This window comes from Astyanax mexicanus, chromosome 23 (genome assembly GCF_023375975.1).
Source record: "Astyanax mexicanus isolate ESR-SI-001 chromosome 23, AstMex3_surface, whole genome shotgun sequence".
Classification (NCBI taxonomy): Eukaryota; Metazoa; Chordata; class Actinopteri; order Characiformes; family Acestrorhamphidae; genus Astyanax; species Astyanax mexicanus.
The window spans coordinates 28446445-28464792 of record NC_064430.1 but is presented as its reverse complement, the minus strand read 5'-3'; the positions used below and the strand labels follow the sequence as shown (position 1 = coordinate 28464792).

At 36.8% G+C, this 18348-nt stretch overlaps 2 protein-coding genes across 8 annotated transcripts in view; both read right to left on the bottom strand.

The window, feature by feature from the left end:
• The window catches only part of LOC103023785 (B-cadherin), a 169547-nt gene extending 158030 nt beyond the window's left edge, over positions 1-11517 (bottom strand). For 2 of the 7 annotated variants that reach the window (XM_049471036.1, XM_049471034.1), the window contains exons 1-5: positions 11457-11504; positions 11302-11380; positions 11045-11184; positions 10800-10955; positions 10559-10703 (exon numbers count right to left, since the gene is read on the bottom strand). In XM_049471036.1, the coding sequence (XP_049326993.1) occupies positions 10559-10703; positions 10800-10955; positions 11045-11184; positions 11302-11380; positions 11457-11489 (553 nt within the window). In that variant the 5' untranslated portion in view covers positions 11490-11504. Of the gene's footprint in view, positions 1-10053; positions 10183-10270; positions 10444-10558; positions 10704-10799; positions 10956-11044; positions 11185-11301; positions 11381-11456 lie in introns of all 7 variants that reach the window. The other 5 variants (XM_049471037.1, XM_049471035.1, XM_049471039.1 and 2 more) reach the window with 5 other exon arrangements.
• Positions 11518-13572: 2055 nt separating this feature from the next.
• The window catches only part of si:busm1-71b9.3 (blastomere cadherin), a 54106-nt gene continuing 49330 nt past the window's right edge, over positions 13573-18348 (bottom strand). Inside the window, exons 21-26 of the mRNA XM_049470892.1 lie at positions 17910-18054; positions 16692-16864; positions 16476-16604; positions 15337-15522; positions 13826-14008; positions 13573-13741 (exon numbers count right to left, since the gene is read on the bottom strand). Coding sequence (XP_049326849.1) covers positions 13856-14008; positions 15337-15522; positions 16476-16604; positions 16692-16864; positions 17910-18054 — 786 coding nt within the window. The 3' untranslated portion in view covers positions 13573-13741; positions 13826-13855. The remainder of the gene's footprint in view (positions 13742-13825; positions 14009-15336; positions 15523-16475; positions 16605-16691; positions 16865-17909; positions 18055-18348) is intronic.

Below are 18348 nucleotides of genomic sequence, written 5' to 3'. Positions count from 1 at the left end.
GCCATTTCTCATTTTCTACAAATAAATGCTCTAAATTACAATATTTTTATTTGTAATTTAGGAGAAATGTTGTCTGTAGTTTATAGAATAAAACAACAATGTTCATTTTACTCAAACATAAACCTATAAATAACAAACCAGAGAAACTGATTCATAAACTGAAGGTGTCTTAATTTTATATTAAATATACTTTAATGTATATTTAGTTTTGTCAATTCATGAAAAAAAAAATGAAGTTTAACACAGTGGGCCTGTGCATTGTGCCTCAGTCTTGGTCAAACATTTAATACTGTTATATTAAATAACATTATATAATGTTATAATTAAACAGCAAAGCAATGGTGTAAAATACACTATAACCATCTTCACTGAAAAGTTCTATTGTTGTTTGACCAACAGTTGTTTGAGCCACATAGTGGGTACCAATATAATTCCCACCATTAAACTATGTGGGCTGTTGCTTTAAGGGCCCATGTTAAAACTGAGGACAGCTACCATAATACTGGTGATTATTATAATGTGTCTATTAAACACTATAAATATGAAGGTGAACTGCCAGAAAATTAAAGCAATTCTATCAGACTCACTTGCCCAGGATTTTATGAAAACAACGTGTGGATGCTTTTCAACAATTCTAGAAACATACTGCGATGTGCTTTATTAATAAAAAATATGTATTTTTTTTAAAGAAAAACTGTAAGAAATAAACCTCAAAAGTCCTAAACTGGAAACACTTGTAATGGAATTAAAATGAGGTAAAAATAAAAAGGGCAACAGTGGATTTCATTGGGCTATAAAAGAGGCAGAAACTCCACTATAACTCCATATTTAGAATACAAAGTCTCACCTAAAAGCCACAGTTTGCATTTGTCAATATATTGTATTTAAGTACTAATAGCAGTGTGAGCTGTGTGAGTGAGTGAGTGAGTGAGTGTGTGAGTGAATGAATTAGCTACAAGTCAGGGGTGGGTTTCCCGAAAACGATCAATCTTAGCGAATAACCAACGAACTAACGAATGACGTGAGTAAAGAATGAGACAGTTCTGCCAGTCTTTCCTAAAGAGCTTTGCAATGTGAGAATTAAAGAAAGAGGGTAAAGAACATCTTTGTTGACTCCTCCCCAGAAACAGCGCGCTCAATCGATCCACAAATATCGATTTAACACTGCCAATATTAAATATTTATTCACTATTACGCCCTAAAAACGCCCTAAATATATATATTTATATATTTTTTTATAGGGACACATGATTTTATAAGCCAAAAATTTAAACCAACCAGAATATGTTTTAAACTTTATACAGTTATCTTTGAGGACAGATCTGCACACTCTTGGTATATGTCCCCTGCACCGGATCCACAGTACCAGGGATTTTCCCGCATGGAAATATATAGTGTTGTGCTGTAATTCCCGGCCTGTGTATAGGTGCGTTTATGGCACAGTAACAGCCTGGTTACAGAATGCACTGACTTGGACTATGAGCATCATCTGCAGGAGTTCATTGATTGCGTTCATTGCAGCATTAATGTCAAAAGCTCTACCTGGATTTAATTATTTATTTGTGGGTTTGATTTAAATATGCCCAGTACGGTGAATTTACACTGCTCCGTCGCGACAACGCACATGGTCGCACTACCCCCCTCCAACCGGTCGCATGTGGGCGTGACAAAGGCGTTCCCTGCGTCGTCCAATTAAATCGTTTTAATAAATGGGAAATGCTTTTTATATAAGCTATTATTATTTCCAATAATTAATAAATATAAATGTGTCTTTATAGATATAAATGTTTAAAAAATGTATAAATTTACACTGCTCTGACGCGACAACGCACAGCGACGGATCCCATTCATTTTCAATGGGAAGCGCCACCTCCGTCAGACGCAGACGCGCGGTGCATCATGGGTCCGATGCGTCGAGCGGGGGATGCGATGCGATGAAAAGTTGAACTCGGCTCAACTTTATGCAAATGAGTCCGTCCAACGCGATGCGTGTGTCCAATCAGAGAGCAGGTGTTGGCCTGTAACGCGTCCTCAGCGCAGCGCGTGAAAACATTTTAGTTCCGCTTTCAAGCGTCCAGAGAAGCCTGGAAGAGAACTTTCAGGCTTCCCTGTTCTTTATAAAATCCCTGCTGATTCACAGGGACTCTGTCAGCGAGGAGAAAGGCTGCAGAGATTGTTGGAGTCTCTGGTGGGCTTTTAAAATATTAATATGTAATTTAATTGGAAAAGTTTGCTTTTTTCAGCTTATATACTGCTCACTAGACAGTGTAATGAATCTCATTCAAACATTTATATCTATAAAGACACATTTATATTTATTAATTATTGGAAATAATAATAGCTTATATAAAAGCATTTCCCATTTATTAAAACGATTTAATTGGACGACGCAGGGAACGCCTTTGTCACGCCCACATGCGACCGGTTGGAGGGGGGTAGTGCGACCATGTGCGTTGTCGCGACGGAGCAGTGTAAATTCACCATTATACTACAAGCTACAGATAAAATGTGGCATTGTAATATAATATAATATAATTTTATAATATGATTTTATAATATAATATAATATAATATAATATAATATAATATACAGTTGTGGTCAAAAGTTTACATACACTTGTAAAAAAACATAATGTTATGGCTGTCTTGAGTTTTCAATAAGTTCTACAACTCTTATTTTTCTGTGATAGAGTGATCGGAACACATACATGTTTGTCACAAAAAACAGTCATAAAATTTGGTTCTTTCATAAATTTATTATGGGTCTGCTGAAAATGTCACCAAATCTGCTGGGTCAAAAATATACATACAGCAACATTAGTATTTGGTTACATGTCCCTTGGCCATTTTCACGGCAACTTGGCGCTTTTGGTAGCCATCCACAAGCTCCTGGCAAGCTTCAGGTCGAATGTTTGACCACTCTTCTTGACAGAATTGGTGCAGTTCAGCTAAATGTGATGGTTTTCTCGCATGAACCCGTTTCTTTAGCACTGTCCACATGTTCTCAATGGGGTTTAAGTCAGGACTTTGGGAAGGCCATTCTAAAACCTTAATTCTAGCCTGGTTTAGCCATTCCTTTACCACTTTTGATGTGTGTTTTGGGTCATTGTCTTGTTGGAACACCCAACTGCGCCCAAGACCCAACCTTCGGGCTGATGGTTTTAAGTTTTCCTGCAGAATTTGGAGGTAATCCTCCTTCTTCATTATCCCATTTACTTTCTGCAAAGAACCAGTTCCACTGGCAGCAAAACATCCCCAGAGCATAATACTACCACCACCATGCTTGACAGTAGGCATGGTGTTCCTGGGATTAAAGGCCTCACCTTTTCTCCTCCAAACATATTGCTGGGTGTTGTGGCCAAACAGCTCAATTTTTGTTTCGTCTGACCAGAGAACTTTCCTCCAGAAGGTTTTATCTTTGTCCATGTGATCAGCAGCAAACTTCAGCCGAGTCTTAAGGTGCCTTTTCTGGAGCAAGGGCTTCTTTCTTGCACGGCAGCCTCTCAGTCCATGGCGATGTAAAACACGCTTGACTGTGGAGACTGACACCTGTGTTCCATCAGCTTCCAAATCCTTGCAGACCTGCTTCTTGGTGATTCTTGGTTGACTCTTGACCATCCTGACCAATCTCCTCTCGGCAGCATGTGATAGCTTGCGTTTTCTTCCTGATCGTGGCAGTGACACAACTGTTCCATGCACTTTATACTTGCGTATAATTGTCTGCACAGTTGCTCTTGGGACCTGTAGCTGCTTTGAAATGGCTCCAAGTGACTTCCCTGACTTGTTCAAGTCAATAATTCGCTTTTTCAGATCCACACTGAGTTCCTTTGACTTTCCCATTGTAGCTTTTGTAGCTGAGTCTAATCACTGGGTCAAATGAGCCCTATTTAAATGGGCTCATGAGAAGTCAACAGCTGTAGTCAATCAGAATCACTTACAAGAAGTGAAGAGGCCATGACATGAAGCTAATTTGATTGACACAACTCGCTACATCACCAAAATTGACAAATTTTGTTGCTGTATGTATATTTTTGACCCAGCAGATTTGGTGACATTTTCAGCAGACCCATAATAAATTTATAAAAGAACCAAATTTTATGACTGTTTTTTGTGACAAACATGTATGTGTTCCGATCACTCTATCACAGAAAAATAAGAGTTGTGGAACTTATTGAAAACTCAAGACAGCCATAACATTATGTTTTTTTACAAGTGTATGTAAACTTTTGACCACAACTGTAGATTCAACCACAGAAATAATATTTTTTCTCCCTCAAAATTGGCGCTCCCTGGTGTTTAAGGTGGTGAACTGCAAGCAAAATTCACTTTACAGTTTTTCCCAAATGTTTACACAAAAAATGTGGAACTATGCACACAAATCCAAAAACATGAAGCTCATGTGTCGACATTGTGACTCCAAACTGCTAAACTCTAAACACAATTTTATATGTTCTCACTCAAATATCATTCTAAATCACAGCTTTGCAAATCGCTAAACACAAATTTCATCATTTAGTACACCTTGTTCACCTAAGAATCACAGACCTTCAAATACAAAACTCTAATTACCAAGTAGTCTCACACAAGTTGCAGCTATGTAAACTTAATTAGAAGAACGTTTCAATCGTTTGTCAGAGTATAAAAGAAGCCTCACGTGACTGATACAGCCCTCCTATGTTGTCATCTGGGATAATGTAAGTTTCCACTGGGCAGCTCTGGTCAATGATTGGTTCTCTAAATACACAGTTTGTTGTGCTGCACCTTCCACCATATTCCCCATCTCTCAATCCAATAGAGGAATTCTTTTCTGCATGGAGGTGGAAAGTGTACAAACGCAGACCCCACGAGCGTGTGGCTCTACTTCATGTAATAGGGGAGGCATGTGATGAAATCCACGCAGATGATTGCCATGGATGGATTCACCATGCAAGGCGTTTTCCCCCCGCTGTTTGGCGAGGGAGAATATTGCAGCTGATGTAGATGAGGTCTCCTTGCCTGACTGAGATCAGGGGTCTGATGAACAGTGATCTGTTTCTTTGCATTTTGCAATAAATACATTTTTGTGTCCTCTTCGTATGTGAATTTTCCTTATCATGTTTCTCATTGTGAAAATAGGTGAAAATTACAATTTTGCAACATTTTACATACAGTACATATAGCTTATATTTGTGTAGTACTGTGAATGGGGGGGGGGGGGGGGGTCCTACACCACACCAAATAAAAAAAAACAACAGAAAGACAACATATTTCCATGGACTTGTATGCATTTGGAAGTCAAATGAAGTCAAAAAACATAACCAAATACTTCTGATAACAGTGCTCTGAATTTATCTTGTCAGTGTGTATATAAGAGATGAGCATAAAATAGCTGTGTGTGTTGTTTTGGTGGAAGGAATCAGTTTTGCTGGAGATTTGTAGAGTTTCAAAAAAGCAGTTAATAATTTTCAGTTTGTGTTTAGAGTTTTGAGAAACTGAGCCAAGTTTTTAGAAATGCGTTTAAACATTTGGGAAAAACTGTAATTAATGATCAATCTTACAGTTTTTTGTATGATCAATCTTACTGTTTACACACATTTTCCAAGCTCTGTGTCTATTTTTCAAAACTCTACACACAAAACCCACAATTGTTCACACAAAATGCAAAATGCCTCAGATCTCCAGCAAAATGACACACAACATTCAAAATGTCACCAACACATCTCAAAAGCAAGCACTGACCTCACATTGCCAACACCTTTGTCATAATATGACATTTTGGATTCATCGTGTACACACTGTTGATCAAAACCTAAAGCTCTTCTTTCATTCATGGGATTCTATGTTTATTTCCATACAGAAGTGCAGAGAGAAGGTGAAATACTCACAACAAACATAAACAGTTTTCAAACCCAAAATATTTATTTTTTTCCAAATCATTTGCTGCTGTTAATATCATATTTGTACAGCGCAGAAAAAAAATCCAACCACCACATGAAGTTGGACAGACACCAAACACATATCTGAAAAAGCTGGGGGTGTTGGCTGTGGTGAGGATATGGGTTGGGGGGTTGAGTGTGCCTCTACCAAACTCTTCCGGCTCTCTCTTCGTTGTCATTCATGGTTCAAAACAGATATCTTGACATTTGACCTATTTATAGGCTTATACTTAGCCAATGATTCGTTGATGTTCAATAAAGTAATGAGTGCTTACACATGTGAGGGGTGGGAGTGAAGCACTGGTGAATTAGTGTGGCATTTTGATAGGATGTGTTTGAAAGATGAAATCAAGTAACTTCCTGTTTGATATTTGTGTGTTAGGTAGAAACTTGTGTGTAGAGTTTTGCAAAGTGTGTGCTTGGAAATTGAAAACTGAGTCAGACACTGAGAATTAGTGTGTGGTTTTACAGATTTGGTGTGGGGTTATGGTGTTTGAAGGGCATGTTTAGAAAATTGTGTGACAAGCAAAGATTTAGTGTGTAAACAGTTGATAAAAACTGTAAGTACAATTTTACGAAATTCTTAGCGTTACGAAGCTTTCGGGAAACCCACCCTAGATCTATAAGAAGATGTGCATCTAAAAAGTTTAAAAACCTACCAGTTTCATTCATCCTGGCGGTCCAGTGGATCCTGCTCTCTCCCTGGAGTTCCACAGTGAATGGAGCAGCAAAACCAGGCCCATCCTTATCCGTCAAGGACAGCAGAATTGGAGCCGGATACTTATTGCACACTATGGCCACCCTCTCTTCAATAACAGGAGCGTTATCATTCACATCTTCCAGCTCGATCACAAGGGTTCCTGTACCTGTAGCTGGAACTTGATCTGCAAACGTTTTGAAGGTTTTTAAGAGGATGATGCACCATTAAAGCATTTCCTTCAGACAGAGAGAACAGGAAAACTGCCTTACCATCATCCACAGCCAAGATCAGAACTTTATATTTGCCATCTTTCACAAAAGGAGACTCTCTGTCCATGGAGCTCTTCACTCTGATCAGTCCAGTGTCTCGGTCAACACTCACCCAGCCAGCAGGATCCGTATCTATGTGATATCTGAAACATACAGCATCATACATTGCTACACTGTTTCTATAAATATATAATTTATGAAAAACACAAAGTTTTCCTAGAAAAAAAGAGGCTCTTACGTCACTGTCTGAGCCCTCGCTGTGTCTGGATCAGTGGCGGTGTAAACTGTCAGTTCACTACCAACTTCCAGATCTTCAGGTTTAGAAATGATCTGCTCCACTGGGTCAAACACTGGAGCCTCGTTTACATCCTGAACATTCACCGTGGCAGTGAGCACCGCCCATAGGAAAGAAAAATTAAAAAGGAGATTTCCTTAGTGTCTCTGTTGTTTCTCCTAGACAGGTATGAGATTAGAAGGAAACCCAAGAGAGATTTTACTTTAAATCTCCTGCTGCTCAGATGTTTCTCCTGAGACAAAGACTTCCATAATCTCACATGCATCTCCTCCTGGGTTTTACTACAGATCTCAATACTGTCTTACATTGTGCTCAGATTTGATAAAAAAAATAACAGTAATAGTTTACTAAATACAGAAAAGCTTAAATAAAAGTAGACCATGAAAAGAAGAAGCTTCCGAAATGAATAGACTATACCTAAACAATGTAGAACATGAATTACACAATTTAGCATAAAAAAAATCTGATTTCAGAACATCTCATGTCTCATTTTTGTCTAAATTTATTAATTTTTTAATTTATTAATTTTAGGAGAAACATCTGTGACAAAGTTGATATCTAAACGAGACAAGGGAGAATCACAAATATGTCTCCTGAGACATCATAGAGCAACATTTAAGCAATAAAATTTTCCTCTGGGCCGGCAGAGTGGTCTGCTCATAGTCCAGTGGAAGAAAGAATAACACAACTACAGTGATAGTTAAATGTACACTATATTACTACTACAATTACTACCACTGCTAATAACTGGGGACTACTAGGCTCGCACTACAATCCAAGCAGTTAATGTATAACTATGGCCTTTCCACTACACATGATCAACTGTATGTCCTGTATGTCATATATATATATATATATATATATATATATATATATATATATATATATATATATATATATATATATATATATATTATATATTTTAGCTGTATAATAAAAATCTCTGACAAACATAGCAAGTTCAGCATTACTCATTCACATATAGTGCCCTATTTTAGCAACCTGTAGATGAGCCAGTGTGTCTTTTGTATCACAAGGATGCAAAAAAAAATGCCTAGAATTTAGAGGCCAGACACTTAATCATAATATATAATCTACAAGCAGGGCTGGACTGGAACAAAAAAATCGGCCCTGGCATTTTTGGTTCAGACCGCCCCCCTTATAATTAGCAGAGCACAACCGACTTGTAATTTATGTATGTGGGCTTACAGATAAGCATAATGTATCAACATATTAAATATAAGAAGTTTAGTGTGTCTATGTTAACTTTATCATTTTTGTCTGCTCTGCGAAATTCAATTGATTTTTTATCCTTTTTATTTAAATCATCTCTTATATGTATTTTCTGAATTCATCTGATATAACATTTCAATTCTAATTCTTCAGATTAAAGGTGCTTCCTCCTTTAAACAGCTATAGTATGTATTTGTATCAGGCTACAAACAGGGCTGCTTTAAGAACTCATACAACGCAACTACGTCTTAAAATCATTTAACACTGTTTTACTTTTATTCTATGTGAGCATAGCTTTTCCTAAAATTACTTTTATATATTCTTTTTACACTAAATTTAGTCATGCTTACATTGCAAAGCTTTTACTTATAATTTATACATTTTTTAAATAAAACTGTTATTTCACTTGTTTTACTGCTTTTTTAAAACATGTTGAACCACAGCAAAGAGGCTACAAATTCAAACTATTATGCAGCCTTTCAACACACCTTTAACCTAAATATCTAAAATGCTATGATGTAGCCTAAAATGGACTCTTGCTGCTCATCCAACCAGTCTTGACCATTTGCTATTTTATCAGAATAAGTGGGCGTGGCTGTCAGATTTTGGGAAGTATGCAAATACCAAGTTTTAGGTTTTGAAGAACAATTGAGCATGTGCAGAGTAGTTGGCTTGGCTTCAAATAGGGTTCAACTTCATTGTGTAAATTTTGCGAACACAGATTATTTATAGTCGGAAAAACTTTAACAAGAATCTTAATCATGCTAGTTGAGATGAAACGTTTGCTATAGTTTATTAGGCAATTCTACAGTTTTTGTTCAGCTTAAGAATTTTAAGTTTTGTTTTGTTTTTTCATATCCTGTGCGGGTGCACAGGATATGAGCAGCCTGTTGCAGCATGCAGCATGCTGTCCTTCTGGTGATTCATTTCCTGCTTTAATGATGAGCTTGCTCACCACATACATACCACAAACACATACCTGCTGCTTCACTTTTAAGTTTCACTCACTGAACATAGTTATGCTGCTGGGACAGATAGCAGCAAGTCTGTTTAACGGCACTTGAGGTTTAGTCAAACAATGATTTTATTGAATTCAGTTGTAAACTAGCACCTATGCCTAGCATGAGATTATAGTGCTTTTGCCAGCTTGTTTCCTGGTGAAATTTCTCTGGCTAACTGAAGCAAAAATGGATTAAGACTAAATGTAAATTCCATTCATTTTATTTAATTCTATTAATTACTTTTATAGACTTTTATAAACATTTTTTTAGTCCTGGTTTATTATAAATGCTAGAATGCATTGTAAATAAGAGGCAGCCACAGTGTTCCTTAAAGTGAAAAAGTAAAGAGTGATTGATTCATTTATTGATCTTTTTAGCAATAACTTCTCCTGGTGCATCTGTTCAACCTGAACAAAATATATAGTGTGTTAACAAATAAATGGGGCAAGCTGACTGTGATTATGCACATTACATAATGCATTCAATAAATCATTATTTGATTCAGAGTACCTTTTTATAGTGGTAGTGTAATTTTTGACATTTACATTTATAAAATCTAATAGTAATTTTTTGTGAGATTATATTTGTGGTATTATGTGATTTAAGAGCAGTTCATCAGTGTAAAACACAAATTACTTACCGTGGTCTTTTCAAACTGTGGAGCGTGGTCGTTGCTATCAGTTATAGTAATAACAGCTGTTCCAGTGGTGACGAGGCCATTACCCATCATATCTGCAGCTTGGATCAGCAAGGTGTACTCAGGATAATTCTGGAAAAGATGATGTTCATGAATTAATCTGCTTTATTAACTCATTCCACATCATCTCAGTATTCATAACCCTGATTTCTGCTCTCACCTCTCTGTCCAGCCCCTCAGAGTTCACTCTAATCCCTCCAGTAATCGAGTTAATGGCGAACATGTGTGGATCTGGCTGTGGTGGATCCTGACTGATGATGGAGTATCTGACCTCTGCATTGTCAGTGTTAGGATCGTCTGCGTCAGTAGCTGTGACTGTCATGAACTCAAATTCTTCAGAAAGAGAGTAATAAAGTCCATGAGACAAGTTTATCAGTGAAATAATTATTCAATAATAAATTAACAGCCATTAAAACACAAAAAAAATCATCACAATCATTATAGCTACCTTTAGGTGAAGCTTCTGGAACACTGCCAAGGAAAGGGTTTTGGGTGAAGATGGGCTTGTTATCATTCTGGTCGATCACATTGACGATAATCTCCATAGGATCTTCTTTAACCTCACCATCAGCTGCAATCGAATGAGCTTGAAGCTGGAGAAAAATAATAACAGTCACTGTTAAATGAAAAATGTATGAACCGGTTTCTAGTGTTCTTCTACTCCAACTAGCAGAATTAAAGTCTCTTACCACATATTTATGTTTGGTCTCTCTGTCTAGAGGCTTTGTTACACTAAGCCATCCAGTGTTTTTATTAATGGTGAAAAGTCCCACTGGAGGCTGGTCTGCTCCTTCACCAGTGATGCTGTACACCATCTTAGTTTCCTTAGCATTACTGGACTTAATCTGGACACACATGAAAGATGTATTATAATACAGATAAGGTACACAAAAAGATATTCTTTAATTTTAATTTAGAGATCATCTACACATACCTGCACCATCTCCTTTGGAAATGGGCCTCTGTGATTCTCTATAAAGGCAATTGGTGGAATCAACCACTCTCTCTTTCTCCTCCTCAACCCCCCAGAAGATTTTGGGAAGTCCAGAACTGGGCCGGCATGGTAAATGTTTTCTTATCAGACAAATACAGTAAAAAGTTTTAAATGTTTTTGATAATATTTTGTGCTTGGTGATTCAATGCATTGTAGGATATACACTAAAGTAAAGTATTACAGTAAAAGCTGTATACCAGTGGTTGTTGCTGCTTCTTCAGGGTCAGGCTCTTCATGGTTCACCCAGGGTGGTGAACTGGTCCCATCGACCAACACCTGGCATTTAGTACAAGATACACTTAGATAAATCATCTCCATTCTACAAATCATATATATGTATTAAATTTCTCACCTGAATCAAAATCAGGAAGGAAATAAAGATCATGCTGCACTCTGCTCTGTACGCATCCAGCGCTGATGAGTAGGTTCAGGGTGATGAAAAAAAATACCAAGAAGCTGCGAGAGGCTTTGGGCTGAGAGGTGTGACACCTGACGCTTTCTAAAATGCTTTTTTTATTTTTTCTGGAGCCACGTAGTATAGGGTAGTTTATGGGGTTATAGGGTATTTTAAAAAGCATGGAGTAGTATTGCGTAGTTTATGGGGTTATAAGGAAGTATAGAGAGCATGGAGTAGTACAGAGTAGTTTATGGGGTTATAGGGTAGTATAGAGATCATGGAGTAGTATAGGGTAGTTTATGGGGTTATAGGGTAGTATAGAGAGCATGGAGTAGTATAGGGTAGTTTATGGGGTTATAGGGTAGTATAGAGATCATGGAGTAGTATTGCGTAGTTTATGGGGTTATAGGGTAGTATAGAGATCATGGAGTAGTATTGCGTAGTTTATGGGGTTATAGGGTAGTATAGAGATCATGTAGTAGTATAGGGTAGTTAATGGGGTTATAGGGTAGTATAGAGAGCATGGAGTAGTATAGGGTAGTTTATGGGATTATAGGGAAGTATAGAGATCATGTAGTAGTATAGGGTAATTTATGGGGTTATAGGGTAGTATAGAGAGCATGGAGTAGTATAGGGTAGTTTAAGGGGTATAGGGTAGTATAGAGATCATGGAGTAGTATAGGGTAGTTAATGGGGTTATAGGTAGTATAGAGATCATGGAGTAGTATTGCGTAGTTTATGGGGTTATAGGGTAGTATAGAGATCATGGAGTAGTATAGGGTAGTTTATGGGGTTATATGGTAGTATAGAGGGCATGGAGTAGTATAGAGTAGTTTATGGGGTTATAGGGTAGTGTAGAGATCATGGAGTAGTATTGCGTAGTTAATGGGGTTATAGGGTAGTATAGAGATCATGGAGTAGTATAGGGTAGTTTTTGGGGTTATAGGGAAGTATAAAGATCATGTAGTAGTATAGGGTAGTTAATGGGGTTATAGGGTAGTATAGAGAGCATGGAGTAGTATAGGGTAGTTTAGGGAGTTATAGGTAGTATAGAGAGCATGGAGTAGTATAGGGTAGTTTAGGGAGTTATAGGTAGCATAGAGAGCATGGAGTAGTATAGGGTAATTTATGGGGCATAGGGTAGTATAGAGAGCATGGAGTAGTATAGGGTAGTTTAGGGAGTTATAGGTAGTATAGAGAGCATGGAGTAGTATAGGGTAATTTATGGGGTATAGGGTAGTATAGAGAGCATGGAGTAGTATAGGGTAGTTTAGGGAGTTATAGGTAGTATAGAGAGCATGGAGTAGTATAGGGTAGTTTATGGGGTATAGGGTAGTATAGAGAGCATGGAGTAGTATAGGGTAGTTTAGGGAGTTATAGGTAGTATAGAGAGCATGGAGTAGTATAGGGTAGTTTAAGGGGTATAGGGTAGTATAGAGAGCATGGAGTAGTATAGGGTAGTTTATGGGGTTATAGGGTAGTATAGAGAGCATGGAGTAGTATAGGGTAGTTTATTGGGTTATAGGGTAGTATAGAGAGCATGGAGTAGTATAGGGTAGTTTATGGGTTATAGGGTAGTATAGAGAGCATGGAGTAGTATAGGGTAGTTTATTGGGTTATAGGGTAGTATAGAGAGCATGGAGTAGTATAGGGTAGTTTATGGGTTATAGGGTAGTATAGAGAGCATGGAGTAGTATAGGGTAGTTTATGGGTTATAGGGTAGTATAGAGAGCATGGAGTAGGGTAATTTATGGGTTATGTGGTAGTATAAAGTGTATGGAGTAGTATAGAGTAGTGTAAGGTAGTGAGGAGTCATTTGGCATATGTCTTGATACACCATTGGTCATTCCAAAACTATTTTTAATGATTTTCTTATTTTTTACTTCACCAATATTTATTTTTACGTAGTCAATGTTTGTGATGTTGAAGTGTTTTGTCGAATTTGGCCTTTTTTCAATGTTTTTTATGCATGTTTTTTAACATTAGAATTTCTTTTTAAGCCATTTTAACTGTGAAATAAAAGTAGCTGAATCGTAAAAAGGGAATGTAATAATTATGTTGTCACATAGGCTGGTTTTGAATGCATTTATTTTTATTTTGCAGCAGATTTACAGTTATTCACTAGAAACATGGCAGGAAGAAGATCTTTGAGGGTGTCCAAGTGAAGTCTTTCTCAAGGTCTTTAATTAATCTCTTTCAATCCTCCTTCAAGGTTCCTGTACCAGTAGCTGGGATTGGATCTGCACACATGTAAATATCATTATGAAGATGATACACATGATATAAACACTTCTTTCACACCAAGACTAAAGCAAAAGACTCACTATCATCCACAGCCAAGATGAGATCTTTCACTAAAGGGGGCTCCCATCCACTGGATCATCATTTATATCCTCAACATTCACGATCACTGTAGCTGTGGATGTGGGGAGGGGTTTCCCAAACACAACATCGTTCTCCACAACCACCAGCAGAGTGTGCTTACTGTTATCTTCAAAGTTCAGTGGCTGGAGAAGAAATAAATATGGGTTAATATTGATATAATTAATATTTTGTGTCCATGGCATAGTTTTCTACAAACACTGCATAGCAATATATTTTATATACAAGTTTTATATTAATCTGGATAAACACATGATTACACATATTGAGGAATTTTAGCCTTCACTAGAGTTTTCTTTGATGTGGGGATTTAAACCATGTCCTCTGTGCTGCTTAATTAAGTTAAATAATAGTTTTACAATATTTTTAGGACTACAAGTCTATTTTCTGGTGTATTTTCATACATAAGATTATTAGGGGCATTTTAAGAGACACTATTTTAAGGAACTTCTAATTTAGCAGGTCTCATCTGGGTGGTGGAGGTGGGGGGTAGCTAACTAAGTTAAGTAAAGCTAAGCTAAGTAAATAAAACTAATAAAAAAGACTTTCTTTTAAAGTCAAACCAGCATTGGATGTTAATCTACACAGATTTCACTTCTTACAACTGTTTATTTGGGTGAGTAAAGTGCTTCCATTTATTTCAATTAAGCTTAGATTCCTGGATGTGTTTCCAGCACTAAGGCTGGAGCATTAGCATTAGCTGTTACCTGCTAGCGGTTAGCGGCTAATGCCGCCCAACGGCACTACACTGAGAAACTACAATGATGAGTTTATTTGATTTTACCAAATTGAAAATCTCTGGAGGAAGATGGATGATCACAAGCCATCAAACCACCAAACTGAACTGCTTGAATTTTCGCACCAGGAGTAAAGCAGCATAAAGTTATCCAAAATCAGTGTGTAAGACTGGTGGAGGAGAACATGATGCCAAGATGCATGAAGAAAACTGTAATTAAAAAACAGGGTTATTCCATCAAATATTGATTTCTGAACTCTTAAAACGTTTTTTGTTATTTCAGCCATTTCTGATTTTCTGTAAATAAATGTTTTAAATTACTATTTTTATTTGGAATTTGGGAGAAACGTTGTCCGTAGTATATAGAAAAAAAACAACACTATTTATTTTATTCAAACATAAACCTATAAATAGCAAAATCAGATAAACTGATTCAGAAACTGAAGTGCTCTCTTAATTTTTCCAGAGCTGTATGTCCACTAAAAATGAATGTATTTTAGTAGAATGTAAATATATTAAAGAAGTTTAGTTGGACATTTGTCTCGAGTTTTCTTGAGTCTCTGCACAGATTATCTTTACACACGTTGAAGTAACACGTTGTATTAAAAAGTGAAGTAATTACTCCAGTAAAGTATAGATAACCAACATTTCTACTTAAGTACCTCAGAACCTCAGAACATCTGCTGTCCAGTACAGTCTATTTTAATATAACAGTACCTTAGCTGTAGTAATGATGCCCTCCTGTTGGTTGGGTCCTGTGCTAACATTAAAGAATCCTTCACTCTCTTCACTAATGATCCTGAACTTGGTCATCCAGGCAGGAGACTGAGGTTCATCTCCATCAGTCACTGGTAGCTTCACCACCACAGCTCCTACTTTATTCTCTGGTACTGATACAGTGTACTAAAAAAAAAAAAAAAGGTTTATTACACATTAATATTATTGCTGTTAACATTAGCTTGTTAATGCAAGAAGTTCAAACGTTAACACATTTTTTTATGCAAATTAATACATTTACCAAACCTGTATACATAGTAGTGTTTATGTTGATGTAAAGACAGTGCCACTATTATCAAGTTCATAAGGTTATAACGCTGTTTGGCAATCTAAAAAAAATTAAGTATGACAAAAAAGCAAAAAAAAAAAAAAAAAAACAACCTAAAGGGGCAAATACTTTTTTCACGGCACTGTAATTTCATTTTGCCAGTCTAACATTAATTATTTTATGTACATTTAAACATATTAAGTATTAAAAGCTTAAGGAGTATATGTGATTAATTGCAGAATTAATCGTAGAATACTGTTGTGATCAATCAGAACTCTTTTATTGATTGGCACCCCTAGAAAATACACAATAAGTAGCTAATTGTAGTTACATTCATTTTATTTCAAATTTTTCCCATTTTCTCCCCAATTTACTTGGCCAATTACCCAACCCATTCATTAGGACTCCCCCTATCACTAGTAATGCCCCCACACACCAGGAGGGTGAAGACTAACACATGTTTCGTCTGATACATGTGAAGTCAGCCACCGCTTCTTTTCGAGCTGCTGCTGATGCAGCATTGCCGAGCAACATCACAGCGCGCTCGGAGGAAAGCACAGCGACTCGGTTCTGATACATCAGCTCACAGACGCCCTGTGCTGCAGACATCACCCTAGGACTGATGTGGGGAGAGAGCGCCATCTACCCACCCGGAGGGAGCAGGGCCAATTTTGCACCCTCTGAGCGCCGGCAGCTTGATGGCAAAGCTGCATGAAGTGGGGATCGAACTGGGGTTCGCGCTTTAGACCGATGGAGTAGATAATTGTAGTTGAGCTTCTAGAAAGAATTAGAAGTTTATTAATAGCCTTACTGAGTTCTGTTCAAACTTTGGTGCATGGTCGTTGCTGACAGTTACAGTAATAACAGCTGTTCCAGTGGTGACGAGGCCATTACCCATCATATCTGCAGCTTGGATCAGCAAGGTGTACTCAGGATAATTCTGGAAGAGAATATTTTAATGAATTAATCTGCTTTATTACCTCATTCCACATCATCTCAGTATTCATAATCTGATTTCTGCTCTCACCTCTCTGTCCAGCCCATCAGAGTTCACTCTAATCCCTCCACTAGTCGAGTTAATGATGAACATGTTTGGACTTGGCTGTGGTGGATCCTGGCTGATGATGGAGTATCTGACCTCTGCATTATCAGTTTCAGGATCATCTTCATCAGTGGCTGTGACTGTCATAAATTCCACTCCTTCAGAAAAAAAAGAGATTCACCAATAATGACATAAAAATTTGCAGCTATTCATCTGATCAAACCTTCTTCATACTGATTATATTTTACCTTCAGAACCCTACAGACGGATTTTCTGTCCAAAATCGCACCTTGTGTTCTCTTAGCTTAATTACTCAGAAATGCCTTCACGCATAAACATAATCCATATACTTAATCTTTCTGAAAATAGCAGATAGATCCCAGTGCAGTAAAGCATATGCAGAAAATCCATTGGGAAAACACCTAAAAATAAGATCTCCTTCAAAGTTCCTTGTTTTATTTTTTCCATTATAACTCTATATTTATAATTATATTTATTTGCTCAAAACACAAAATCAGTTGTATTTACATTGACTCTTAGGTCTCTGAGTAAATCACATGACGTCATCATTGCCACTGATTCCTCAAAATAAAAAAGGACGTTCCCCACAAAAAAATATATATATATATTTATATATATATATATATATATATATATATATATATATATATATATATATATATAAAAAACTTGCTTTTTTCCCAACCCATATTATTTACTTCTAGTGCTTCAAACATATTTATATGATGTTTCAAACCAAATAATATCAGTAAATGACCCAATAGTGTCCACAGAAAAAAGTGTGAAACTACCTGCACTAAAGCTAGGAATGGTGTGTGCACTGTTTTATATAGTTTTTATTTTACTGCATTTCTTTTTTATTTAGACTAAAACATTTACATTTTGTATATATAGTTTTATATAGTATATATACATTCAAAATTACTAAAAAAAAAAAAAAAAACAGTCGCTTGGTAAAATTTTGACCAAAACATGATCAGTTCCAGGAAAATACAACAATTCTGCTTCCTTTTACATTTTAAATGATTCTATTTTTGAGCAGTCGTATGTCTTCTGGAGTAAAAGAGATCAGGGCGTGTGTCTGTCTGATATAATAACTTATTATAAGTTATAAGACCTGAAATGGGAACTGACAGAAACAAAGAAAAAACACACCAAAAGAGCCTAGATTTGGTTAACTACCGATTGTTGAAGATTCTGGAACACTGCCAAGGAAAGGGTTTTGGGTGAAAATGGGCTTATTGTCATTTAGGTCGATCACGATGATGACCATCTCCATAGGTTCCTCTTTAAGCTCTCCATCAGCTTCAACAGCATGAGCTTGAATCTGAGTCAACAAACAAAATGAATGAAAAAATGCTAAATATGAATAATGCACAGATGTTTATTAGTCTGTAATATACTGTAAACTCTAAATAAATGCAATAGTGTTTTATTTAAACCTTGTGCATATAGAAAGTAACCTATAGGAGAGCAGATTTCAGTCTAAAACATGCCCTATGCCCTTTTGCTGAATGCCAGCCAAGACAAAAACTCTGCTTCTGCATATTTACTGGAGACTCCAGACTTTTGTTTATTTTCTGCTGTTTTTGCCTCTTAACCATGAGGGGAAATATACTTT